The 25,994-nt window shown below is 49.0% G+C and overlaps 9 protein-coding genes across 12 annotated transcripts; 4 read left to right on the top strand and 5 right to left on the bottom strand.

Annotated features, from left to right (window-relative positions):
* Positions 1 to 617: 617 nt before the first annotated feature.
* On the bottom strand, positions 618 to 3,199 carry LOC117147581 (DNA repair protein XRCC1). Its single transcript, XM_033314525.1, has 5 exons — positions 2,935 to 3,199; positions 1,531 to 2,865; positions 1,383 to 1,471; positions 989 to 1,320; positions 618 to 932 (listed from the first exon to the last, which is right to left on the bottom strand). The coding sequence occupies exons 1-5, from the start codon at positions 2,983 to 2,985 to the stop codon at positions 814 to 816; spliced, it is 1,926 nt and encodes a 641-aa protein (XP_033170416.1). The 5' UTR covers positions 2,986 to 3,199; the 3' UTR covers positions 618 to 813.
* Positions 3,200 to 3,716: 517 nt separating this feature from the next.
* Positions 3,717 to 6,279, top strand: LOC117147073 (protein DENND6B). The gene is made up of 2 exons (XM_033313834.1): positions 3,717 to 4,897; positions 4,962 to 6,279. Exons 1-2 carry the CDS (start codon positions 3,797 to 3,799, stop codon positions 5,763 to 5,765), a joined length of 1,905 nt encoding a protein of 634 aa, XP_033169725.1. The 5' UTR covers positions 3,717 to 3,796; the 3' UTR covers positions 5,766 to 6,279.
* Positions 6,280 to 6,288: 9 nt separating this feature from the next.
* LOC117147072 (DNA replication licensing factor Mcm3) lies at positions 6,289 to 9,170 on the bottom strand. Its single transcript, XM_033313833.1, has 3 exons — positions 7,648 to 9,170; positions 7,359 to 7,592; positions 6,289 to 7,298 (listed from the first exon to the last, which is right to left on the bottom strand). Exons 1-3 carry the CDS (start codon positions 9,004 to 9,006, stop codon positions 6,423 to 6,425), a joined length of 2,469 nt encoding a protein of 822 aa, XP_033169724.1. The 5' UTR covers positions 9,007 to 9,170; the 3' UTR covers positions 6,289 to 6,422.
* An 887-nt stretch (positions 9,171 to 10,057) lies between these two features.
* On the top strand, positions 10,058 to 13,150 carry LOC117147646 (terminal uridylyltransferase cid1-like). Of its 2 annotated transcripts, none has more exons than XM_033314617.1 (2): positions 10,058 to 10,068; positions 11,023 to 13,150. In XM_033314617.1, the coding sequence occupies exon 2, from the start codon at positions 11,025 to 11,027 to the stop codon at positions 12,993 to 12,995; it is 1,971 nt and encodes a 656-aa protein (XP_033170508.1). In that variant the 5' UTR covers positions 10,058 to 10,068; positions 11,023 to 11,024; the 3' UTR covers positions 12,996 to 13,150. The 2 variants fall into 2 exon arrangements, with proteins under 2 accessions (XP_033170508.1, XP_033170507.1); XM_033314616.1 differs by lacking the exon at positions 10,058 to 10,068 and adding an exon at positions 10,473 to 10,487 and having other exon boundaries at positions 10,858 to 13,150.
* A 1,354-nt stretch (positions 13,151 to 14,504) lies between these two features.
* LOC117147408 (RNA-binding protein 4F) lies at positions 14,505 to 18,570 on the top strand. 3 transcript variants are annotated; one of them, XM_033314281.1, is made up of 10 exons: positions 14,505 to 14,815; positions 14,880 to 15,119; positions 15,245 to 15,633; positions 15,719 to 15,894; positions 15,953 to 16,897; positions 16,964 to 17,413; positions 17,478 to 17,598; positions 17,665 to 17,767; positions 17,839 to 18,216; positions 18,393 to 18,570. In XM_033314281.1, exons 1-9 carry the CDS (start codon positions 14,798 to 14,800, stop codon positions 18,214 to 18,216), a joined length of 2,820 nt encoding a protein of 939 aa, XP_033170172.1. In that variant the 5' UTR covers positions 14,505 to 14,797; the 3' UTR covers positions 18,393 to 18,570. The 3 variants fall into 3 exon arrangements, with proteins under 3 accessions (XP_033170172.1, XP_033170173.1, XP_033170171.1); XM_033314282.1 differs by having other exon boundaries at positions 17,839 to 18,156; positions 18,288 to 18,487; XM_033314280.1 differs by having other exon boundaries at positions 17,839 to 18,570.
* Positions 18,571 to 18,752: 182 nt separating this feature from the next.
* On the bottom strand, positions 18,753 to 20,175 carry LOC117148204 (something about silencing protein 10). The gene has a single exon (XM_033315488.1). It carries the CDS (start codon positions 20,070 to 20,072, stop codon positions 18,792 to 18,794), a length of 1,281 nt encoding a protein of 426 aa, XP_033171379.1. The 5' UTR covers positions 20,073 to 20,175; the 3' UTR covers positions 18,753 to 18,791.
* A 124-nt stretch (positions 20,176 to 20,299) lies between these two features.
* LOC117148105 lies at positions 20,300 to 22,610 on the top strand. Its single transcript, XM_033315323.1, has 7 exons — positions 20,300 to 20,481; positions 20,534 to 20,659; positions 20,773 to 20,844; positions 20,908 to 21,303; positions 21,380 to 21,502; positions 21,587 to 21,672; positions 21,752 to 22,610. The coding sequence occupies exons 1-7, from the start codon at positions 20,308 to 20,310 to the stop codon at positions 22,530 to 22,532; spliced, it is 1,758 nt and encodes a 585-aa protein (XP_033171214.1). The 5' UTR covers positions 20,300 to 20,307; the 3' UTR covers positions 22,533 to 22,610.
* A 33-nt stretch (positions 22,611 to 22,643) lies between these two features.
* Positions 22,644 to 24,637, bottom strand: LOC117148106. Its single transcript, XM_033315324.1, has 2 exons — positions 23,725 to 24,637; positions 22,644 to 23,653 (listed from the first exon to the last, which is right to left on the bottom strand). The coding sequence occupies exons 1-2, from the start codon at positions 24,444 to 24,446 to the stop codon at positions 22,918 to 22,920; spliced, it is 1,458 nt and encodes a 485-aa protein (XP_033171215.1). The 5' UTR covers positions 24,447 to 24,637; the 3' UTR covers positions 22,644 to 22,917.
* A 111-nt stretch (positions 24,638 to 24,748) lies between these two features.
* LOC117148107 (thioredoxin-1) lies at positions 24,749 to 25,513 on the bottom strand. Its single transcript, XM_033315325.1, has one exon. It carries the CDS (start codon positions 25,411 to 25,413, stop codon positions 25,090 to 25,092), a length of 324 nt encoding a protein of 107 aa, XP_033171216.1. The 5' UTR covers positions 25,414 to 25,513; the 3' UTR covers positions 24,749 to 25,089.
* Positions 25,514 to 25,994: the final 481 nt, after the last annotated feature.

Here is a 25,994-nt window from a genome sequence, read left to right as displayed (position 1 = left end):
TATCGATTTTCCAAATTTCCACAACTTTTCACTACTCGTTTTCGCTTCATCAAGGGTGGAGTGGAATCTCTGCAGAGGCACAATTCCGGATGGAACTGCGTTGGCCAGGATGCTTGGTTGGTGAGTCGCATTGCGGAATCGCAAGTGATAGCCACAGATATTTACCATAAATAAACAATAGTTGCGCTGGATTGTTTAATTCCCAAAAACTGCTCTCTACTCGCTCGACAGCAAATACACGACTGCAGGCGAGTGAGAGAGTTTTCACCGTTAGCTCTTGCCAAAGAGTGGGAGAGCGCAGAGAGCGCAGCTGTCAAAAGCGGACAGCTGTTGCTTTTCCACCTGTTTTTCTTTTCGTTTCGGGGTCTGCAAATTGGTTTTCACTTGTGCACTTTCGCTATCTGTTTCGTCTTTTAAGGCATAGTTTTGTACGTAAACGGGTTTTCTTCGCTTAACCATAGCATACCTTTGGGTGGAAATTCCTTGTAGAATCGTGCTATGCGTTAGTACATTTTTTGTGAAGTCCTGCTGGAGATGGACCATCGCACTATCCTAGAGGTGGTTCATTCGATAGTTCTTTTAAAGGAACATGCGATAGATCTATAATAATAGCAATATTTATTCCTTGAGCTCTTTTATTCAAAATGGTCCAAGCCACTCACTAATTTTGAATTTGTCGAAATCAGCCTGCTTTCTTGAATAACGAGTATATACGATAAACAAATTAAAAAATATGAAACTCGCACTACGCATTACAAGCAATTAAAGTAATAAAGGCGTATACAAAATATGAGTCGAGATTAGAAACGGCCCCTAAACGATTTGTTTCTTCTTTTGCTCCAGATAGTCCTCTTCATCGGTGCTAACTTCGTATATATCTCGCGATTTCGTCTTTACTGTAGTCCTTAGTTTGGCTTTCTTCGTGTTGTTTTCTAAAATTAAACAATAAAATAGCTAAAAGAAGAGGGAAGCAGAACAGAGAGCTTACCCTCAGCCACGCGCTGCAGTTCATCTTCCGTATCAGTGCCCGATAAGGCATCTGGATTCATTTCCACATTATTCTGATCCGCTTGAGCTGTTAGCTTGCTATCCTCCTCCAGCATTGCCACATCATCCTTGCCGGAATCGCGTCGTGGCCTCGTCGCCTCATCGCACAGCTCCTCATCGCTCTCCGGCTGGCCAAGGTCATTGGTATCCAGGGCGTAGCGTCGCCATGGCAGGTACTTCTTCAGCTCATAGCATTTCTCGATCCAACTGCGTGTCACAATCTTGCCCTTGCCCTTCACCTGATTGTACTTCGGCGTGTTTTTGAATGCGCATCTGTTTGGGTTTCATTTCAAGAGTTAGCGGCGTATACTAGACCAATCTGGACTTCCACTTACATCAGATGGGTGCATCCTGACCCCCAATCAGCCTTGTACTTGGCTCCCAAGGCGACCGCTTTCGAGCGCAAGTCTCCACGATCGGGATTCTGAAAGCAGAAGCGATGGGTTTAAGCCGCTTGTGATGCAATCCAATGGATTTCCCTACCTGTATGCCACTGATGACCAGGACCACACCCTTGAGTAACTGATTAAGAGGACGGTATTGAATCGCTGTCTCCACGATCTTTTGCTTTTTGGCGGGCGTGACTGCGACTCCGTTGGGAGATGAAAGACGCTTTTGCGCAGATGGGCGCGAACTTTCCTTGGCCGTCGAGGTGTCCAAAGATCTGTGGTCATGCTTAGATTTATCCTTACTCCTGGACTTCTCCTCCTTCGAACGCGACCTTTCCTCTTTTCGTAAATGCTTTTCTTCTTTGGCTGTGGATTTTTCTCTGGAGGATGACTTGTGCTCTCTTTCCTCTTTTCGTAAATGCTTCTCTTCTTTGGATGTGGATTTTTCTCTGGAGGATGACTTGTGCTCCTTTGCCGGGGGTTTGTCTTCTTTGCTGTTTGACTTCTCCAAGGAATGCCTGCTGGACTTTTTCCTTCTGCTCTCCCTCTCCTTTTCCTGCTCCAAACGCCGGCGATCCTTGTCCGCCTCCAGATGCTTGCTCAGCCGGTGTTTCTTGGCATTTACCTCGTCGTCCTCCTCGTCCTCATCATCGTCGCCGAACAAGAGTGAAGCTCGATTGCGATCCAGGGGCTTGGCATCCAATGGCGTCGGAGAAACCGATCGCAGAGCATTAAGAACAGGTGATGGCGACGTCAAGGCTTTGGGCGACGGTTTGGGCGACGCAGCCAGGCTAGAAACCTTGCCAACGCTCAGCCTTCGCAGGGCCGTGGTTCCGGCGTCCCGAATGGCCGCCGCTGTGGAGGCCGCAGTGACCGCGGGCGTCTTGTGCTGCGTCTCCTTCTTCCAGCTGTGAAATCTGTTCACCTGGTTGTCCGTCTCCGAGTCCGGCGACTCCTCGCGCAGCTTAAAGGCACCGAATTGCATCACACCCTGCGGCAACAGGGATTTGACCTTAGGCGCCGCAGCAGTCACCACATGCACCTTGACGAATGAGAGCCCGTATGGCACATGGCGATTGAAGGGCTGTGTGCAGACAATCTTAAGCAGCTTCCACTTCTCCGGCAGTGCACTCTCCGCCAGGGCTGTGCTACTGAAGCAGCGCACGCGATTTGGATTGCTCGAGTTCTTGCTCTCGATGGGCGTCATAAAAGAACTGGACAGCAGCAGCTCGCGGAAATCGTCCGCCTGGCAGCCCGTTCGACTGACCCGCACCTCGATGAAGGCGGCATGTTCGTTGCCAATATCGATGCCCGTAATCTGTTGCGGCTCCTCGAACTCCAGCACAACGTATGCGGATTTCTCCCCCGGCGCCTTGGTTCGCCACTTCTTGCCGGCGTTTTCCTTGAGCAGATTCTCTGCTACGTGCACCTGGCCAGCGGGATATTGCATAGTTATATAGATGTACATGCAGGCGGGTTATATAGGAGCACCACTCACCGCATCTTCGCTGCTCACTTCGCGTACGGACTTGAAAAGCGCAATTGGCATTTCGCAAGTCTCATGAATTACACTGAGACGCCGATGATTTGGCGGCAAATTGCTTTGCCGGCGATTGCGCCTGTGATTAAACTGATTGTCAAAAGGAAATTAAGTCGTTTGTAAGTGTTTTCATGTGCGCTAGAATTTTTGTTTATTTGTTGTCTTTTGAGGATGGGAGGTGAATTATGCTGATTTTGCTTAACCAACTATTTAAAAAAAAAAACCCTGTATTGTGTGCACAAATTGCCCATCACTAGCGGTGCTGGCAGCCTTGTTGGTAATCTCTAAATAGGGTCTCTTCATCACTATATCAAAATACTAGCTAGTTAATTGGTTGACCAGCACTGGTCACTTCAATCAACTTTATTTTTTACTATATGTTTATAAAAAAAATGCGAATGATCTCATTTATTTGCGTAGGATATTATTAGCCTTTCTAAATCAGTCGTTATTTAGTTTTTATTCAAGAGATTAAATTGCTAAAGTGGCAGCGCTGGTGAAAATCAAAAATAAGTGAAAGTTTTGAAATGATAAATTTGCACATAGAGATGAGCAATGATTGCAAACGGTGACAAGAAACAAGATAAATATTTAGTAATATAAAAATAATAACAAATCGTTAAGAAAAGCAAACGAACAGTATAATAGCGCTAATTTATTATATTTAAAAACATTATTGCTTATTAGCAAATACTATCGCATTAAATGGTGACTGGCGATGGTAACGGTAACTGCGAGCAGTGAGCAACTATCGCCCTTCCCTGATTCCCCTTGTCAATGTCGCTGGCAAATAAATAAATAAATATCAACAAAATACAGAATGAGCGCGGATGCGAGAATCAAGCAGATGGCGCCATCGCTGGACACCAGCGAACGGAAGCGGGAGCACCAGGACGTGGATGCCACCAACTCGAACTCGGAGCCCAGTGCCAGCGATTGGGTGAACTTCTCGCAGTGGATGCACTGCTTCTGCGTGGTCACCTTCGATCTGAATCTTGGCCAGGCGCTGGAGCACGTCTATCCGCCGGCGTTCATGCCCAGCGACCAGGAGGTCAGCAACATTTGCTACATGGCCTTCCCGGACTCAAATTCCGGCTGCATGGGCGACACCAAGTTCCATATGCGATTGCGCTGCACAACGCGTCGGGATTCGTTGCCGGGCTACAATGCGGAATGCTCGCCGGCGCTGCGACAGGATGGCTCCCACTACTGGGGCTTCGTCTACTTTCGCCAGAAGCGGGACCCAAATCTGCCGCGTGGTTACTTCCAGAAGAGCTTTATCATCATCACACGACTGCCGTTCTTCAATCTGTACTACGACATACTCTCCCAGCTGGCGCCGCGCTACTTTGAGGAGGGCACCGATGTCCTGCGGCTGGCCAGCGAGCAAATTAATCGCCAGTGGCCCGGCCTGCGGGTGGGCATGCCGCTCCAGCTGCCGCTGCTGGATTGCAGCTATCAGATCTGCATACCGCGGACCAGCAGCAGTCGGAAGTCGACGGCCGATGGAGGTATCGGTGGTAGTGCGGGGGAGTCGCCACCAGTCATGGCTGCTTGCCCGGCAGCCAAAGTGCTGGCCTCCGTTAACGAAATCGAGCTCTTCCGCTCCCTGGACTTTGTCATGGAGCAGCTGTACACGCTGTGGGAGCTGGTCATCACCGCCGAGCCGATTGTTGTCGTTGGCACCTCACCCGCCGACTGCTCCCACATGGTGCAGACCCTTCTGGCCATGATTGCGCCGCTGGAGTATTGCGCCGAGGCGCGTCCCTACTTCACCATTCACGACAGCGAGTTCCGCGAGTTCACACAGGAGTGCAGCAGCAAGACCACACTGCCCGCCTGCATTCTGGGCGTCACGAATCCGTTCTTTGTGAAGCTGCTCAAGGATTGGCCGCACATGCTGCGACTGGTGGACAACCAGGTGAGTGCCCAATCTCAGTAAATGCAATACCATCTACCAATAGCTCCATCTTGCTCGTTTTCAGAGGAACATGCAGCAGCAACAGCATCTGCTGCTGGGCCAAAAACACGCAAGGAACATCGCCTCGGCCACATCCTTCTCCAGTTCAACGGAACTCGGTGGCCGTATAGCACTGAAATCGAACGCCAATCTCAACGGCAGCTCCAGCTCCAGCAATGGCTCGGGCGATGCCTCGTCCGCTGGGCTGCACAGCAAATACAGGCCGTACCTGAAGAAGGACAAGGCGCTGATCAAGAAGGTGCTGCTGGGCATGAAGACCAAGCGGCCGGAGCATGTGCAAACCGCACTGATACGACGCCACCTGCTCGAGCTGACGCAGAGCTTTATGATACCACTGGAGCGGTATATGGCATCGCTGATGCCGCTGCAGAAGGACATCAGTCCGTTCAAGTCGGCGCCGAATGCCAGCAGCTTCAAGCTGGACGACTTTCTGGCCACGCTGGAAACGGCTGGGCCGCAGCTAACGTCGCCGCTGAAGGGCGACTGGAAGGGCCTGTACAGACGCTTCTTTCGTTCGCCAAATTTTCGCGGCTGGTACGGTGCGCGGCATCGGGAGCTGCAGCTAACGCTGCAGGATCTGCAGCTGCAGGCGCTATCGGTGGCGAATCTCGAGCACTGGGCGCACGACAAGCAGGAGGTGGAGATAATCGACATGATACTCAAGCTCAAGCAGAAACTGAATCTCTATGGCGACAAGGCCACGCAGCTGGAGGGCAACAATGGCTCAACTCAGCAGCAGATACGCGCCCAGATCGAGTGCATGAAGGGCTTGCTGCCGCCGGATCTCAAGAATGTGGTGAACCTTTGATGGTAGTAGCTCAATCCTGGTCCTCCTCCTCCTCTGCCCCTTATCACTTCGGCTGCTCCACATCTGTCTGCTAGTATCCTGTGATTCTGTGCCTGGCGGTGCTCTTTATCAGTGTAAATAGGTTTTAATTGGCGATTAGTCGCCGCATTCGTGTCTAGTTTAATTCTAAAGTAATCCCAAGCGAAGCGATGTGAGTGCCAGAACCATGAATGTTAGTCCAAACTCCAGTCAAGTATTAAATGTAATCGATGTGTCCCTTCCATTTTTCACATCCTTGCGAACTCAAGCTCATGTCTCAAAATGTGGAAAAACTGGGCTGCAGCTTGAAACCACTGACCATGTTGCAGCTCCTCCTCCTCCCCAGCTTACTGACTGTGAATGTGATGGATTGCAAGCCAGTTGGTTCCGCCCTCAGTTTGTTTCTTTTAAAACCGTTGTGCAACTCTGTGTGTATATCGCTGAAAATTGTTTATGTCTCCGATTGTCAAATATAAGTTAACTATAATACATTATAGCTGCAGTCTTTCCATGGATTGCAATGGGAGTTCCAAAGTGTTTATTTTATCATATAAATACAAAACAAAAAAAGACAACTTAAGCGCTAGTATGGATGATGGATAAAAGTGGATGCAGATTGATGCTCCTTGGAATGCGCGATTAGATGAGAAAGACTATATCGTCGGCGACCATGATCTGATTGTCCTCGGTCATGCGATGCACGGCGGCCTCGATTTCGCCAGCGGTGAACGGCTCCTGGCTGCCAACGTTGATGGCCGTGGTGATCCTGGCCAGCGCCAAGCTCTGTTCGCGCGCCTCGCGGAACAGGCGCTGCAAATTGTTCTTGAACTCGCCCAGGCGGGCATCGCTGATGACGGCCGGCTCGGTGGTCGTTGTGGCGCCAGCTGCCACCGACTGCTCCTCACTGGAGGGGCTGGCCAACAACGTGGAGACCGAGCGAGGGGGCAGCGAACGACGAGTCTCGCGACGCGTCAAATCGCCAGCATCCGGCTGTGGTGGCTCAATATCCTCCTCATCGCTGTCGGCGCCCACAGTCGCTGTGCGTGTGCGCTTGGAACGGCGCGATGGTGAACGCTGGCTAGAAGCCTCACCGTTGTCATCCTCCGCGTCGGAGCCGCTGTTGCGGCGACGCTTGTTGGCGCGATCCTTATCCAGCACCTTCTTGAAGTAGGCGAACTGGACCAGCTCGATGGCCGCATGGGCATCGTCAATGGTCACCGACTTGGACATGCGTGCCCGGGCATGGGCCGTGGACAAACGGATGAGGGTCTCCAGGGTACGGGCCGTTATTGGCTGCGTGCGTGCCACATCCGTTTCGACCGCCTCCTGGGAGCGCAGGCGCGAGTACTCATTGGCAATCGCCTCGCAGGCCTGCTCGCCCAACTTGGGCTTCATGCACTTGGCAATGTGGATGTACTTGCGCATGAACTCCACGGACAGGATCTTCTCGTGGCGCTGACGCGACTTGCCATGCAGCAGGGCATCGTACTTCTCGTACACCTCGGTGTCCTTCTTCTGTAATATGAAATTTTAGGACCATGTCAATCAATCAACTCCATGCAATCGAAAACCCACCTCCTCGCTGCTGGAAACAAAGGACAAGGAGTCCGCATAGGAGCTGCCCATGGACAAGGGCTCGCCGTCGGCCTCCTTGGGATTGCGATAGCGATGCATGCGCACCACATGGTCCGAAATCATCTGGTCCACATCGCTGTCAATCACGTCCAGCATAACGAAGAGCAAATCGAAACGCGAAAGCAGCGAATCCTGCAGTCCAATATTTTCCATTGGCGTCTTATATTGATCATACTGCAATCGAAGGCGAAATTAGCAAGAGAAGCGATGGATGGAGACGGACTCTTACCCTTCCGTACACCGGATTAGCGGCCGCCAGGACGGAGCAGCGAGCATTGAGCGAGGCATGGATGCCCGCCTTGGAAATGGTCACGCGACCCTGTTCCATCACCTCATGGATGGCTGTGCGATCGATGTCGCTCATCTTGTCAAACTCATCGATGCAGACGACACCGCGATCGGCCAGGACCATGGCGCCCGCCTCCAATCGCCGCTCACCGGTCTCCTGATCCGTGGTGACCGCCGCCGTTAGACCCACGCCGCTGGATCCGCGACCCGTCGTCGGTATGGCCCTTGGTGCCGTATTCAAGACGTAGCGCAGCAGCTGCGACTTGGCCACCGAAGGATCGCCGATGAGCAGGACATTGATATCGCCACGCAGGCGTGTGCCATTCGGCAGGATCTTCTCCACGCCGCCGAGCAGCAGGCAAAGGATGGCCTGCTTCACGTAGGCGTGTCCATGAATCGAGGGCGCCAAACTCTTGCTGAGCAGCTCGAAGATGTCGTTGTTCTTCGCTAGCTTCTTGCACAGCATAATGTCCTCGCGCGATATGTCCAGGTTGCTCTCCTTGCTCAACAGCGATATATTGTTGGCCAGCAGCACGGTGCGGAACGTGCCCGAGGTGTAGCCACCGCGTTTGCCCGGCAAACAGCGATAGCTGCCCACAATCTGTACACGATCGCCGGGCTTGCAGCGATCCACGAGATCGTCGTCGCACACAATATCCACCGAGCGCGGCAATTGGCCAGCCGGCGCCTTCTCCGGCATCTCTTGAATGGTCAGCGTCTGGTGATCCTTATAGACGGACAAACCGTATTCGGTCTCCAGCAGATTGCCATCCTCGTCCTTTGTGGGATAGGCAGCGCCAGATGGCACAGCCTCGAACGATGTGAGATCGGTGTACTTGCGCTCCATGACCTTCCGGGTATTGGGGCAGTAGTGAACGCTGCGCACCACCTTGGGACGAATCAGCGACACCTTGGTGACAATGCCCTCCACGCACACCATGTTGCCCAGATAGATGGAGGTGAGGGAGCGCGGCGTCACATGCCGATTGCCAAAGCAGCCCTCGAAGCCGACAAACAGATCCTCGTGCATTTTGGCATAGCCCGGATCAACGGTGGACGCATACTCCTTGAGCGCCCTGCCAAAGGCCAGCTGCTCATCCGCCGCGTTGCCCAGTAGCCCCAATGCACGCTGCGGATTCTTGCGCTTTAGATCGTTGACGTTCACGATCAGGCGCTTGCTCTTCTCCGCGATCATGTCCTTGACGTGGCCCGCATAGATGCCCTGATCCTCCTCGTCGTCCAGAAAGTCCACATACTCGCGCTGTATGTCCTTGATGAACTGCTCCCCCTCGTGGGCCATTCTGTTGCTTATGCTGTTCGCTGGCGTTCACTAAACTTCTTCCGATTTCTCTTGTGGACTAACTTCGACCCGCTCGAACTACGAAGGCAAACGCAAATGCAAACAAAACTAATGCCGCAAATTGCACGCCGAATGCGCAGTTTTTTTGGCGGGAAAAGCGTAGTGTGACCATATTGTGCGCATTTAAGGCATGGTTGCGCGGGCAAAATATATTTACTATAATTATTTTCTTTGTTATATATTTACTTATAATTATTTACTTTATTATATAAAACATAGTTGACATGGCAATATATATATATATATATATATATATATATATGTATATAAAACATTTCAGAAAAATAAAATGCAAAATTTTTCTGTATTTCTATAAAATCTATATACATAATATAATCTATAACATAATAATTAGTCTTTCAAATGAGCTGTTTATGAAATATTACTCTCAACTCGTTCTTGGCCCGTCTTTACTGTAGTGCTGGGCCAACTTATTACATTCGTATTATATATTTTCGAAGACGGGCTGCGCGGGCAGAATATTTCTTCTATAATTACTTCTTTTTTCTATATATTTACTTCTAAATTTTTACATTATTATATAAAAATAGTTGACAGCAAGCTAACTAATATAATCAATTTTATGTTGATATGCAAATTTATAATTAAAACGTTTCCACCAAACATCTGACCTAAATTGTAATACATAGAAAACAATCAAATATTAAATATTTCCTATAATAGAATAATTATTATTATAGTAGTAATAGTTATAATTATTAGTTGCTTGAATACTGTCCACACTTCATCCATTTCAATAATAGTAAAATATATTTATTATTTCCTAAGGTAGTGTCCACACCTAATCCATTCCTATAAAATATTTATTATTTATCTAAGAGCTGTCTACAATTCCATTCCAATAATAGAATAATATATTTATTATTTGCCTAATTACTGTTTATAATTAATCCATTCCAATAATAGTATAATATATTTATTATTTCCTTAGGCGTTGTTCACACCTTATCCATTCCTATAAAATATTTATTATTTGGCTAAGTACTGTTTACACTTCGATTCCAATAATAGTGTAATATATTTATTATTTCCTCAGGGATTGTTCACACCTAATCCATTCCTATAAAATATTTATTATTTGCCTAAGTACTGTTCACACTTCAATTCCAATAATATTATAATATATTTATTATTTCCTCAGGGATTGTTCACACCTAATCCATTCCTATAAAATATTTATTATTTGGCTAAGTACTGTTTACACTTCGATTCCAATAATAGTGTAATATATTAATTATTTCCTAGGTATTGTCCACACCTAATCCATTCCTATAAAATATTTATTATTTGCCTAAGTACTGTTCACACTTCAATTCCAATAATAGTGTAATATATTTATTATTTCCTCAGGGATTGTTCACACCTAATCCATTCCTATAAAATATTTATTATTTGGCTAAGTACTGTTTACACTTGGATTCCAATAATAGTATAATATATTTATTATTTCCTTAGGTATTGTTCACACCTTATCCATTCCTATAAAATATTTATTATTTGGCTAAGTACATTTTACACTTCCATTCCAATAATAGTGTAATATATTTATTATTTCCTTTGGTATTGTCCACACCTAATCCATTCCTGTAAAATATTTATTATTTGGCTAAGTACTGTTTACACTTCGATTCCAATAATAGTGTAATATATTTATTATTTCCTTAGGTATTGTTCACACCTAATCCATTCCTATAATATATTTATTATTTGGCTAAGTACTGTTAAAAATTCGATTCCAATAATAGTATAATATATTTATTGTTTCCTTAGGTATTGTTCACACCTAATCCATTCCTATAAAATCGAAGGCTTCATACATACTTCCTATTTCCAGCGTGTAGTGGACAGGAAGACGGGGCAACCCTTACTTATTGAACATTGTTATTGAATAGAATAAACCTAGTCGTAAGCAGTAATTAAAACGGATTTTTGCAGAAATGCCGGCCTCTGCCTCGGAATCAACTTCTCCGCCTGGGGGTGGTGACGGTAATCTTGTGCTTTGCATGGTATGCGCTGCCCCCTTCCAGAGTATGCAGGATTGCCTTGCCCACGAGCTGCTCAAGCATGCCAGCAAGCCCCAGAAGCAACTGCGACAGCGATTGAACGCCATTACCAGGATATTTAACAGCGCACAAAGCCAATCCGAACGCCATGAGCTGCGGGAGGCTCTCGAAAAGTGCGGGCACTTGCGCACCGTATTGAATTTCTTTGCTATTGATCTCGAAAAGATGAAAACCTGCTTCGGGCACGTCCGCAACTGCATAGAGAAGGAGATGAAGGGCAAGGTTAGGGTGTTCCCCTTTGGTTCACTGGTTACTGGTTTAGCATTGAAGGAGAGCGACATCGATTTGTTTCTGGAGCCCAACGGCAACCAGCCACCATTGTTCCATAAGCAGCTATACAACAAGACCTCACACTTTTTACGAAGATCCAAATGCTTTACAGATGTCTTCACCATTCGTCATGCCAGCGTGCCCATCATTAGATGTAAGCATCAGCTCACCGGACTCAACATAGACATCAATATGTCAAAGCCGAATGGCACATATAACTCCCGATTTGTGGGCGAACTTATGTTACGCAATGAGCGGATACGCGAGCTCAGCCTGTTTCTGAAAATCTGGGCCAAGAAGCTAAAATTGATTAGCCATGGCGGCATGACAAGCTATTGCTTAATATCCTTGATCATCGTAAACTTGCAAGTGAATCGAATAGTTCCATCCGTCAAACAGCTCCAGTCACTCTGTCCACCGGTTATTTTGTCGGGCGTTAACTTTGCCTACAACCTGGACCTAACGCCGCCGATTACAGAACGGCTCACCACGCTGGATTTACTTAAAAACTTCTTCATATACTACAGCACTGTCAACTTTGACAAAAGTTTATTGAGTCCGTTTCTGGGCGGCTGTGTGGACAAGGAGACAACACTGGGCATACCGGGAGGATTTCCCGAGTACGATGAGCAACAGAAGCTCGTGCAGTATGCAACAGGTGCGCCGCCAGACGCTTTCCAGCTGGATAGAGCCATGCTCGTACAGGATCCCTTCGAGCTGAACCGCAACGTGGCCAAATCTGTGTCCATTTCAAATTTATTTTACTTTAGACAATGCCTAGTCCTGGCAGCTCAAGCATGCAGCGATCAGGAACTAACTTCGCAACCAGAGAAGCTATACGACTACCTATTATTTGGCCTGGCGGATAAGTTAGTAGCCGACAAATTAGTGGCAGACAAAAGATCAGAGAAGGCTATTCCGCGAAAGCAACAAAAAATGGAAAACGTCGATGGGCAACCGCCAGTCGTCGAAGAGACACAAGAAACAAAAGTCGGCGAAGTCGGGGTGTATAGAACGCCGCCCTTAGAGCGATCACACGTCATCACGCCCACCACAAACGATCTAAAATGCCTGCGCTCCGTTGTGCTGACCAACAAAACGGAGAATGGTGAGAGCATATACTATTACTGGTTGGTCTGCTATGTGGACACCATTAAGGATGTGCTAACCCAACTGTATGCTTTGAAAGTTGAACTTAAGGAATCGGAGGAGCCGAAACACTACAAGTGGCTAATCAGCATTTCTTACGACACTTGGACAGGACGCACTTTCCAGCGCGGCGCCGGTCAATCTTTCTTCGCCCACCAGTTGCAGCAGACGATTGAGTTTACGAAGACGAGAATGGGAAATCCGCAGTACGCAGTCAATTTGCGCGGCTATTTCTCGCTGCAGGCCAGGGAGGATTACAAGGAGTTGCGCCTGGATGTGCAGCCTCTTCAAGGAGATCTCCTCGGGCTGCAGCGCAATAGTCCGCTAACAAGGCTTTTTAAAGCGTTTAAGAATCTCCTGGGCAACTATAGTTTCAAAGAGAAGGCCAGCACCTGGAAGTTTTGCGCCACGTCTGACCAAATCTGACAATATCACCATGTCTAAGATGGTTTATTTACATACTGTTCGAATTCAATGCCAAATTGAAAACACACACTTTACATACATTAATTTATTTGAATTTACAATATCACTATAGACTAAACTAATACCTTAAATTATAAGTGTAACGACTAATCATATGTAAAGTTGACTAAACTATTTCTTGGCGAAGGTCTCTTGGAGCAGGGAGAAATTATTTACAAGGGCAACAAACAAAGTTTATCTAAATCATTTACCAGGGTGTGTCTGAAAGTCCCGAAGAATAATAAAGACGTTATAATTGTGTAAAGTAAAAAAAAAAAATATATTTATTATTTGGCTAAGTACTGTTTACACTTCGATTCCAATAAAAGTGTAATGTATTTATTATTTCCTTAGGTATTGTCCACACCTAATCCATTCCTATAAAATATTTATTATTTGCCTAAGTACTGTTCACACTTCGATTCCAATAATATTATAATATATTTATTATTTCCTCAGGTATTGTCCACACCTAATCCATTCCTATAAAATATTTATTATTTGCCTAAGTACTGTTTACACTTCCATTCCAATAATATTATAATATATTTATTATTTCCTTAGGTATTGTTCACACCTAATCCATTCCTATAAAATATTTATTATTTGCCTAAGTACTGTTTACACTTCCATTCCAATAATATTATAATATATTTATTATTTCCTTAGGTATTGTTCACACCTAATCCATTCCTATAAAATATTTATTATTTGCCTAAGTACTGTTTACACTTCCATTCCAATAATATTATAATATATTTATTATTTCCTCAGGGATTGTTCACACCTAATCCATTCCTATAAAATATTTATTATTTGCCTAAGTACTGTTCACACTTCGATTCCAATAATATTATAATATATTTATTATTTCCTTAGGTATTGTTCACACCTAATCCATTCCTATAAAATATTTATTATTTGGCTAAGTACATTTTACACTTCCATTCCAATAATATTATAATATATTTATTATTTCCTTAGGTATTGTTCACACCTAATCCATTCCTATGAAATATTTATTATTTGCCTAAGTACTGTTTACACTTCCATTCCAATAATAGTAATATGATTATAGTATATATATAATAGTAGTATTATTAATATAATAATAATATATTTAATTTTTGCCTAATTACTGTCTATAATTAATCCATTCCTATAATATTAATAGTAACATATTTTTATTATTTACCTAATTACTGTTTATTTTTTATTGTAAGTACTGTTTATGGCCTAATTATATATATTGTTATCCTAAGTATTTGAATTTTCTATACATATCTGCCCGCCCAAGGAAATCATGTAATGTTTGACCACATATTACTGAAATTAATTTACAAATTGCTTATAATGTGTCTTCACTGCACCGCCGGGGATGCAGAAAACTGGCTAAGGTGCCGGAACTATCGTGTGCGCACAGCTATCGATATCACGCGCTGGTCACACTATTGTAACGAAAAAAATTGTAGAACTCTTCCCATTTTGCCGGTGTTTCTTGACAGAAAACGTTCAATTTCCGTTATCCGGATTCTCAGAAAGTAAGTGCCTGAAAAAAAAAAAAGAAAAAAAAGAAAAAGTGCCCAATAGGAAAACCAAACCTGAAGCCAAATAATTTTTCGCGGTAAGTGCAGAAACGCGATATTTGATTGGCCAGCCCTGCGTTTGCGGTTTTTTTTTTTTTTTGTTTTTTTATTTCCTGTACTTTTTTTTTGGGGGGGAAAACTTGCGTTTCCGCGAAAACCGAAAAAACGGACCAAGCAATGGACGCCGAGAAGCAGGTAAGTGTCAGATTATAGCCCCAATAGACGTCGCCCTTATGCAGATGCCGAATATATATTCCAGCTGGAAAGTCAGCTGGAGAAGGAGCTGGACGAGATGTCGGCCGAAGATTTGGGCGCCGATGCCTACGATGAATACGATCTGATCGTGATACCCGATGAGGGAAAGGGCTCGCCGCAGAAGGCTCGCAGTGAGTCGCCGCAGAAGGCTCGCAGTGAGTCGCCGCAGAAGGCTAGCAGCGAGTCGCCGCAGAAGGCTAGCAGCGAGTCGCCGCAGAAGGCTAGCAGCGAGTCGCCGCAGAAGGCTAGCAGCGAGTCGCCGCAGAACAGAAGGCTAGCAGCGAGTCGCCGCAGAAGGCTAGCAGCGAGTCGCCGCAGAAGGCTAGCAGCGAGTCGCCGCAGAAGGCTAGCAGCGAGTCGCCGCAGAAGGCTCGCAGTGAGTCGCCGCAGCAGGAGGAGCTGGGTCAAGGATCGCGCCCAACCTGGCCACCGGTGCCCGCCGGCGGGGATATGACAACCATTGAGCTGAGCTCATCGGACGACGAGCCGTCAGTGGAGGAGGCTGAGGAATATGATGACGATGACCGTGGCAAAGCGGACAATGATTCCAGTTGCAGTGGCGAAGATGTGGGTGTGATTGACGAAGATGTGGGAGTGGTTGTCGAAGATGTGCATATGATTGAGTCGAACAGCAGTGAGGTGTCCAGTGACAGTGACAGCGACAGCGGCGAAATTCAGTTAGAGCGCTTGTATCAGGAGCTGAATGCGCTTCCCATTAAGAAGTTTGCCCAAATGGTCTCTATCGTCGGAATCGCCTTGTAAGTTTGCCCGCTTCTCCCCCTCCTATTTTCCATTTTTCCAATATTGGCATACGCTAACATTGATTGTTGATTGTTGACGCAGCAAACTGAATGATCTGGACAAGATCGAATCATCGGTGCTGGAGATGAAAAGTCTGGCCACTGTGCCGGCTCACGTGTGGCTGAAGTATCTCAAGGTCCGCATGTCCGTCACCCAAACCGAACAGGAGCATAAGGCATTCCAGGAGCAGTGTGCCACAGCATTGAGCTACTACTACAGTATGCGATATATAGAATCGACTTTTAGTTAACCCAATTGACGAGTTACTTATTGCAGGCATTCCGCTGTCCGAATACATTGTCAACTACCTGGTGGATCAGGGCGAAGTAGAAAACCAAATGCTGTGGGCCAAGCTGCTGGCGGATTACGACGTGGAGCGCCCAGACTTTGGCGATAAGCTGCGCTCGCTGATCACCACAATTACGGACGCAAATGAGGCGGCCGACTTTGAGGATCTGCTGCAGAATCGCTGCGTCACCTGGACGTGCACCGTGGAGCAGCGCAAGATGATCAAGTCCGTTGTGGACAAGTTTAAGCAACGTCTCGCCGATACTCCACATTGTTGGAATTGGCCTGAGGAACTGAAGCCTCATCTCTACTATGTGGACACATTACCCCTTGACGATGATCTCAAAAACGCTGTGATCCGTTTCATATTCGAGCGCTTGGTGTCCAAGTTTCCCATTTTCGATGCGCTCTGGTTATCCTACATCGACTTCATTCAGTACGAAAAGGCCACTGTGGCGGAGGATGTGGATGAGGATAATTTAACCGCCGAAGTGAGAGCCAAGCGGAACAGCCGCTTGGGCAGAGGTTTTCTGCGCAGCACGGAACTCAACTTGGCCAGACGTGGTGTGCGCAGTCAGCCCAGTGTAGAACTGAATCATCGTTTCATCGACCTCATGGAGCACACCGACTTTGAGCTGGCGGAAGTGGATGAAGAGATACTTGTCATACAGCAGCGCATTATGACCGACATGGAAATGACCGTGGAGCTGCATCTGGACTATCTGGCGTACCGTGTGCGCACTACCAATGTCAGCGACGAGGAACAGGTCGCCAGTCTGCGTGGCGCCTTCAATCACGCTTGGGAGGAGCTAACCGTGCTCTACGGCGACCAGGCGGACACCAGGTACGAGGTGCTGCAGTTGTGGGCTCAAGTTGAGTACACGCACCTGGCCAGTCCGGACAATGGACGCGAGATTTGGCGTCAGATAATGGGTGAGCGCCAAAGCTCTTTGATACTTGAATGCATAAACTATTTGTTAACTACCTACTCATCTGCAGACTATCCGGGCAGCGCGAAGCGCGGCATGCTCTGGCTGACCTTTGCCCAGATGGAAAGCGAATACAATGCTGGCCACGGCACACGCGAATTGCTCCGCAAAGCTCTCTCGCAGCCCGTCCTCGAGGATGGCATTTTGGTGCTGGACATGTACCGCCGCTTTGAACGTTGCTATGGCACCTATGAGTCCATTGCCAACTGCCAGGCCGTCGAATTGCCTCCCGCTAATCCTCGCCAGCAGCAGCAACAATGGAATCGCGAGCCAAGGAATCGCGATCAGCCACGTCGCCAGGCGCATGAGCAACAGCAGCAAAGTCAGCAGCAGCAGCAACCGAAGCAGGGCAATAAGATGTCCAAAACCAAGCCATCTGGTGGAGCTTCACCACCATCGACATCGAAAGTCAAGGGGCCAGCGAATGAGGAGGCCAAGAAATCGAACTTTCAGTATTCGCGTGAGTTGCGATTGCTTTTGGCCACATGCGATTCAACGCCTTAAATGAATTGTTTCTCTTCCAGCCAACATGGAAATCAACAAGATCTTTGTGAGGAATCTGTATTCCGGTTGCAGCAAGAAGGAGCTGTACGATCTCTTCTCGCCCTTCGGCACCATCATAGATGTGCGCCTGGTGTACAAGCAGTGAGTGCGAGATTTCAATTGGGGCAAAACCACTGATTTGATTTTATTCTATTTAATCCTCTCCAGAAACAAGCAATTCAAGGGCATTGCATACGTTGAGTTCGAGAAGCCGGGCGAGGCTCAACGAGCTGTGGCTGGACGCGATGGTTACCTGTTACAGTCCATGAATGTGAGCGAATGTGTGCCTTACTGTTTGACCGAACAAACCAAACCAAATGCATTTTACAACTCCTCTTCCAGATCTCCGTGGCCATTTCAAACCCACCGCCGAGGGGCTCATCATCATCCCAAGCTGCCAAGCCAAGTGTGGCTACCAAGCGACGTGTGCCCACCTCGCTTATACCCACGACCGTTGTGCGCCAGGAGGGGGCCAAGAAGTTGCGCTTGATACTGGACGAGCCGGGAGGCACATCATCCACTTCGGCACCCGCCGACGTGGCCACCAATCCCGAGGCTAATGGAGAGGAGCAAAAGGGAGATGATCAAAAGGGAGATGATCAAAACGAAGAGGAGCAAAAAGGAGAGGAGCAAAAGGGAGATGATCAAAAAGAAGAGGAGATGCCAGCTGTTGTGCCGAAGTCAAACGATGACTTCCGCAAGATGTTTCTCAAGGATTAGGCGATAAATGCTGGAGGCTGAGCCCGGTGCCAGCGTCCATTTGTAGTTTGTAAGACGGGGGGGAAGATGACCAAAAGGGAGATGATCAGAAAGGAGAGGCGCAACAAGAAGAGGAGATGTCAGCTGCTGTGCCCAAATCAAACGATGACTTCCGCAAGATGTTTCTCAAGGATTAGCCGATAAATGCTGGAGGCTGAGCCCGGTGCCAGCGGCCATTTGTAGTTTGTAAGACAAAGGGGGGAAGATGACCAAAAGGGAGATGATCAGAAAGGAGGGGCGCAACAAGAAGAGGTGTTTGTAAGACGGAGAACATTACATATAAACAGAACCCAAAGGTTGGACACACTGTACAAAGAAAAAACTGTTGTAAAACAATGACTGTTTCGATTAATAAACTGGTTTCATCAGTGAGTGATGAACCAAGTAAATACAAATGCTCGTTTCGCATATAATCCCGGTGACCCGTTGAGTCCTTGGATGAGTTGGGGGTTTCAAGTGCAACGATGCAACGAAATAAAGTGATACACGCATCGAGCTGATTTAAGTAATGAACTGGCGGATTTATTGGATGACAACTAGGTGCGGAACTTGACGCTCTTCGTGACGCCGGCCTTGATGCCGGACATCTCGCCGCCGTAGCGCTGCAGCTCCTTGCGCACCGTGCGCACGGCTCCCTTGCGCCGGATGAGCGCCTTTCGGTATTTGCCGCGATGCTTAACGCGCGGATTGCGCAGCTCCTTCTTGCGGTGCGGCGTGAGGCCCTTGTTCTTGGCCATCTGGTAGGTGATGCCGCGTCGCGCATCCTCCTCCTCCTCCGCCTCCTCCTCCCCAGCCTCCTCTTCCAGATCCTTCTCCTTACTGCCAGCATCGTCATCATCATCATCATCATCATCGGAGCTCGCTGACGCCTGCTGCCCATCGTTGTACTTGTTGAGTATCTGCAGCTTGGCCTTGCGCTGTGCCACATCGAGCACGGTGAATGCATCGCCATCTTCAATCCTCTCCAGCAGCGCCTCCAGCTGCGGCCGAATGTATTCCTCGTAGCGCGGCTTGAGCTCCTCGATCAGGTCCTTCAGCTGCACCAGCCGCTTAATCACCGGATGGACCTTGACGTCGATGCGGCGCGCCTTGAGCAGCAGATAGAAGGCCACATTGGAGCAGTAGGTGGTGAGCACGGTGTGGCATAGTCTGGCGTACTGCAGCGCCGGCACCATGGGCACATCGCGTTTGCGAACGTAGTTGAGCACCGGTTTTAATAGGTCCTTCACCTCGTCCAGATGCTGCTGAAAATCCTGGGTGAGAATGATGAACTCCGGCGACTCACGGTGCAACAGCTGCCGTCGCTCGCGTGCCGACAGGCCGGCCAGATCGCTGGTCACTTTGGTTATATGGCCCAGCTCGTTGTCGTCACTGCTGCCTGCGGGCGCCGCTTGTACATTGTCCAGCTGGAAATCGGCCTCGCTCATGCGCTTGGCCAGGCGCAGCTGGATCTTTTTGGCCTCCTCCTCCTCGGCGCGTGCCTGCTCCTCCTCCTGGGCGTTGTAGCTGCTGTAGTCCTGGTCCACAAAGTCTGTGTTGTAGTACGTGCTCCGTTTGCTGCCCCAGTCCATGGTGTTGGGCAGATCGCGGTCATCGTCCTCGGCGCCCTCGATGTCACTGTCGCGCATCAGTTCCGCCACATCCTCCTGCTCCTCCTCGTCGTCGTCGTCGTCGTCATCACTGAAGCCGAGCACTTCCTGGACGGGATCATGTCGCTTTTTGCGCTGCTTGCGCAGATCCTCGAGTATTTCGCGCTCCTCGTCATCGTACTCCTGCTCGGAGCCGCTCATCACGTAGTCGTCACCGTCGCTGTCCATTTGCTAGCTGCTCTCTGTGCGTTTAAATACAAATTAAAATTAAATTAAACCAAATACAACACGTGCGTAAACAAACAGCTCGATAACACGTTCGATAGGCCCATATGACCGATTGGTGTGGTGGATAGCGCAGATGGCGCGTTTGCCATCTCTAGCTGCTAGCTTACGGCGGCGATGCCACATGGGGAAAAAAGCCACCATTGAAATTACAGTTACAATCAGGATGCTCAGCAAGATGGAAGCTAAAAATGATTTAATTCAAAATGTGCGCTCGAAAAAATTAATGAAAACTATTTCGGAAAAAGTGGACAACAATGAATTGCCACTCGATTTGCGCAGCCCCAGTGCCAAATTGCGGAATGATGAATTGTTTGCCGATTTGAGTGATTTGCTAAATGTTACCGAAAATGTGCGTAAGTTCGAATTGCATATGTATAATAATAAATTTTTGCCCCTAAAAGATCGCTCTCGAGGAAAAAACCAACGATTCCGAGAATCCGGCCCAGCAGATCAATGGAAACACGGAATTAGCACTCGATTTGCGCATGCCCGCTGCCAAAATGCGGCGTAATCTAGAGTTTCTCGAGGTGAGTGACTTGCAAAAAGATTTCAAAAACGCACACGTGCGTCGAATTCTATATGTTATGCATGTTTGTTAGTATTCTAGCAATTACTAATATGTTTTTGCCCTTAAAATAAGGCTTTCGAGGAGAAAACTTCAAATTCCAAGCCGCCGGCTGTGGCTGACCAGCAGATCAGCAAACTGCAAAATGTTGGTATTCTCGTGTGTTCCATGGTTCAGCATGTTCAGCATATTCACCATAACCTCTTTTAGTACCGCCATATGCAAACTTTCAATAAGAGTCCACGAATGGTTTTGGACGCCATGAAGAGCGATGTACCATGCAACAACTGCATGTTCATGGACGGCATGACCAGACGTATGCCTTGCTACATCTTTGTGCCGCCTGATGTGGACGATGGAGAGCCAGTGGAGCGCCCGGCAGAGGCCAGCCGAGCCAAACCCCTGTACTCGGGCAATGCTGACTTCATGAAGGATTGGATAGCAGAGACGTCGATTGATCTGGGCTACACCAGGAGCCGAGCAGCAGTGGAGCCACTGCTAGCACAGACATTGAACATCATCGATAGCGACAGCGATCGATTCGATCCGAGAATGACGCGTAGCATGACCAGGGAGCTAGGCCGGGCGTCTGCCGAATCCTATGAGGTTAGTGGGTGTGGCTCGCCGCGATTAAGTGCTTGCAATGATTGAGGCGCAACTTTCGTACTTTCGTACTCCATAGATTGATGAGGAAACGAGGTGCGAAATGCCCGTAGATGCCGTTGGGTTGGACTGGAAGCTGCCGCCGCAGCGTGTCCAGGATGGCTGCAAGATCGGCTCCATCATCCCGATCTCCATGAGCTGTGTGAGTGTGCTTTGGGCCAGTGCCAATAGATACCTTTTAATGGGAGCTCCTTTCCTTTCCCTTTCCCTTTTTGTTTTGGCGCAGGTGTACACTCCCTTTCAGTTCTGGTTCCACATTCTGACATCGCAGTACGCCAAGAGTCCTGTCGCCCAGATGACCACTGGTCTGGAGTAAGTTAAATCGCTTGATCCGGTCGATTGACTACTGATTGATTGATTGATTGACTGTTTGATTGTACTCAATGCACAGCTTGTTCTATCGCACTACGAGGATCAAGAACTACCTCGCTCCGTTGCCCAGCTTCTTCTACAAGGAGGGCTTCATATGCGCCGCCTACAGCGATAGTGGCTGGCGACGTGGTCGTGTGCTGCTCACCGCGCCCTTGGATGCCGCCTGGGTGTACATATACTATGTGGACCATGCCCAATCGGTCGTATTGGCACCCAGGTATCTAAGATTCTTGCCGCTGAGCTTTGCGCGCGCACCGCCACTGGTTTATCGCGGCTCCCTGACGGACGTGCTCCCACTGGCCGCCCACTGGCCATTCAAGAGCATCACCGCATTCCAACGCATGACGTTCCAGTACCTAATGCACGGCCATGTCATCGAACTGGACGCCGAGGAGGGTATATTCTATATGCGACTGTCGCGTGACGGGAAGTTTGCGCCCACCATCAACGAGGATCTTGTCAAGGCGCGTCTGGCTGGGATCAGGGACTTGCATGGCAACAGAAAGGTGCGCTATGCGCGCGAACTGCTGCCCAGCTTCGGGATGCTCGAGTCGCGCATTATGCCGCTGTGCGATGAAAATTTCGAGTGCTTCTTCGATTCGATCATCTATTCGGAGTCGTTCCACAGGGATTACCAGGTGCCCAAGCCGCTCAATCCATTTCAGGTTCGCCTCTTCGCTGCCCTCAGCGACTGGATGCTCACCTATCGAAGCCAGCAGGAGCACTGGCGCCACGTCCGCAGGCTGGCGCTCGAGTGGGAAAACCAGGGCCACCAGGAGCGGGAGCAGGAGCAAGAGTAGGAGCAGAAGAGGAAGGGCCACAGCAGCCGGAGGAGAAGCCTCACAAACTTAGGAATGACGAAACCATGTAGACAACCTGGCACCGACCCCTGGGATGAACTGCATCATTTCTTTTTCTTTTTGACCAATGTATATCAATATGCCCATAATTTTTTTTTTACCAAATAAAGATGCGATATGTTAGTTAATTTGTGTTGCTTCGATAGCTTCTGCTGCCAGCCAAGAGGGCAGTTGGCAGTGGGCGTGCTCAACTTCTGGACAGGATGGGCCGGGCAGACGGTGCAGACTTGGTTGGATGGATGGATTTCCAAACCGAATTGCCAGCAAATAGACATTTGTGCTGGGCATCTTCCGTGCTGCAGTGCGTGCGCCGCCAGTCGGCTGGCTAGAAGGGCTCCTCCTGCGCCTGCGTGCCAGCATCACTGGGCTGCTCGGCGTGCATGCGCTGTGGACGGCACACAGTTGGCGGCGGCACGTCGTCCGCGTTGCTAAGGGAATCGCAATTGCAGTGGCTGGGCACGGGCACATCGGGTGGCGGAGCATCGGCACACTCGCTTGGGATGTCGGAAACGGCACGGAACCAGGACAGCATCATTGAGACCTCATGCCACCGGCTCGAATTGGACTGCGAATCCAGCTGCAGTTCATCCTCCAGCGGCGGCGGCACCGTTCCACTCGGCTGATGCGACGCTATGGTGGACGACTGGGCGCCACCAACAGCCCGATAGGAGTCAATGGAGCTTTTCACCTGACGCATATCCAGCGGCGATGTGGCTGCCGTGGCCAATGTGTCCAATGTGGCATTGGTGCCAGTGGTGCCAGCGGTGCGATTAGTGCGAGTGGTCTGCGTGCCCGTCGAGCTGAAGGAGAAGTGACCATGCGATCTTCCCTTGTGCAGCATCCGCAGGCAGGCCTGCCGCTCCGGCTCCTCCTCCTCGCTCCCCACATCCTCGTCCATCGATTGCGCCAGACAGTCGTTCGAATGGAAGCTGTGCTCCGTGTCCGACTGCCCCTCGCACTCCATCTGCACATGGTCGCCCTGGTCCGTCGACCGCTCACTGGTGACCGCCAGCAGTTCCTGCTGTTGGCAGTAGTCCGTGTATCCGTGTCCATGCCTGTGCCTGCAGGCCAAACAGAAGGGTTATATGTATGTGTATGTATGACCGCAGAATTCTCTAGAAGATTTACATACCTTGTGACCGGCCTGGTCACCCGCTGCTCAATGGACACCTGGGAGGAATTGGACGCATCTACTTTTGCTGCTGCTGTCGCCGCCAGCGCTTTCTGCTGTTCATGCCTGCGCTGGCGGTGGATGAGCATGCGTTGCATATTCTGGCGCGACTGATCGTTGCCATAGGAGATGCGCTTGGCGGCCAGCTCGCGTCGCTCCACGGCCGCCCGGCGCGCATCGTTCGCCGCCTGCAGCTTGGCCGTCATCCGGAGCTCGCTGCGCAGGAAGCCGCCGGTGCCGGCCTCGGCCATTAGGCCATTCCGGCGCGAGATCTCCTGGCCCAGCTGGCGTGCGCGCGCCAGCGTCTCCAGGCGCTGCATGTGCATACGCTGCTGGGGCGTGCCGCTCGCCAGCGTGGTAGCACCATGTGCCTGTTGCCGTCTCCGGCGGGTAACGCATCCGCCGGCTAAACCGGCCGATTGGCCAACATTCGATGGCGATGCCGCCGTCGATGTGCCGCCACCGCTGGCGCCACCGGTCGCCCCGCCGCCGGCCACCTTGATCACCTCGATCTCGCGAAATAGCCGCTTGAGCCGCACCTGCCGCATCTTCATCTCGATGGTGCGATCGTTGAACTCCTGGATGCGCTCGTACTCATCCCGCAGGCGCTGCAGCTGGCCATTCTTCTTGCTCTCGTTGAACATGCGGCGAAAGTAGGGCGTCGATTTGATCTGGTACGACATGGTGGTGGTGCCTGCCGATGCGCTCTCTCTGCCACGGAAAGTTTACTCGGAAGTGGTTTAACTGTTAACTGTACAATCCGTTCAATTTGGATGCGACCGAATGTGTTCGTTTTGAATTTTATTGATTTTTGTGCTGGAATGTTTGCGTTTTTTTTTCGTGTGTGTGTGATCCTAAGTTTGGCTAGCAAGTGCCAAGTGCTGCCGGAACACCAACTGACATGACCACGCACAGCCTACTTGGCTACACTCCACATCCAAATGCTGCAAAATGCCGGGCAAACAAACAAAAAGCTGTGATTCCATTTATCATTTCTTAGTCCAGAGTGGTTACAATTTATTGATCGAATTGCTGCCTAGTGCCTGATATCTTAAAGCTACTGGGCGGGATTGCGTGTCGCAGACACGCCTTTGCGCCCCAAATCGCACATCATCTGGTCACTGCTGGTGGCTGCACTGCATCGCCTGCTGCCACATCTCGCGCTTACAAGCTAAACATCACATGAGCATACACATAACATCGAATACATAAAGAACACAATGAGGCGAACATGGTTAAAAGATGCGTTAAATAGGCAGAAAAATAAATAAAAATTCAGATGCGCCGCCGATTGCTGATTGCTGACTTAGCTGGGCAGGATTGCGCTTAGGCCTTCACCAGCTTGGCCATCATATTGGTCAGCTTGTGCTCGTCGGCGCCGGCGAAGGAGGCCAGGCGGCGATTCTGGCGCAGAAAGACGAAGGTGGGCATGCTGCGCACCTTGTAGCGCTCCGTCAGCTCCTCGAACTTGTCCACGTCGATCTTGAGCACCACCGCCTTGCTGGAGTACTTTCTGGCCAGCGATTTGACGGTGCTCTCCATTTCCTTGCAGGGACCACACCACGTCGCATAGAAGTCCAGCACGATTAGCTTGTCGTCGGCCGCCTCGATGCGCTTGTGGTAGTCGTTCATGGTGCGTACGGATGCCATTTTCTCGCGAGGATTAGCAGACTTTCTTCTTCGAAGTTAAAGAACTTTACGTGTTTGAAGCTGTTGCCGCTTTCGCTGCAAATTCTGAACTGATTGAAATGGCGGCTGCGTGGGCGGCTTTATAGGGCTCTCCAAATGGCGGTGTAGACTGGAATTCCCGCCAATTTGGACGCTAAATTTTCGCGTGGCCACGAAACAAAATGGCCGCCAGTGGAGAATACAAAATGGCGTACGTGCTAGGGCTGCCAGGCGGTTGGAAAAGCCAAGCGAGCGTGGTGGGGGGCACACTTATTCACCACGGCAAGTCTATCGATATCGATATTAATATTATTATCGTAATTATGGCAAAATAATAAATTATTACAAGAATTGTACGTATTGGATAGATATAATAAGGTAAATAATAAATAAGTAATTATTACGGCGACACCATGTTATTCATTTATATATATACATACACACATAGGTGTATGGGGCATAAAACTATATAGTAAGCTCTCAAAATTAATTGCAGCCTATTGGGCTTTATCCGTATGTCTTGTAGAATCCCAAAAATACGGCTATTTTGTGTGTACTTTTGG

This window comes from Drosophila mauritiana, chromosome X (genome assembly GCF_004382145.1).
Source record: "Drosophila mauritiana strain mau12 chromosome X, ASM438214v1, whole genome shotgun sequence".
Classification (NCBI taxonomy): Eukaryota; Metazoa; Arthropoda; class Insecta; order Diptera; family Drosophilidae; genus Drosophila; species Drosophila mauritiana.
This window is presented reverse-complemented; position numbering and strand designations above follow the sequence as displayed.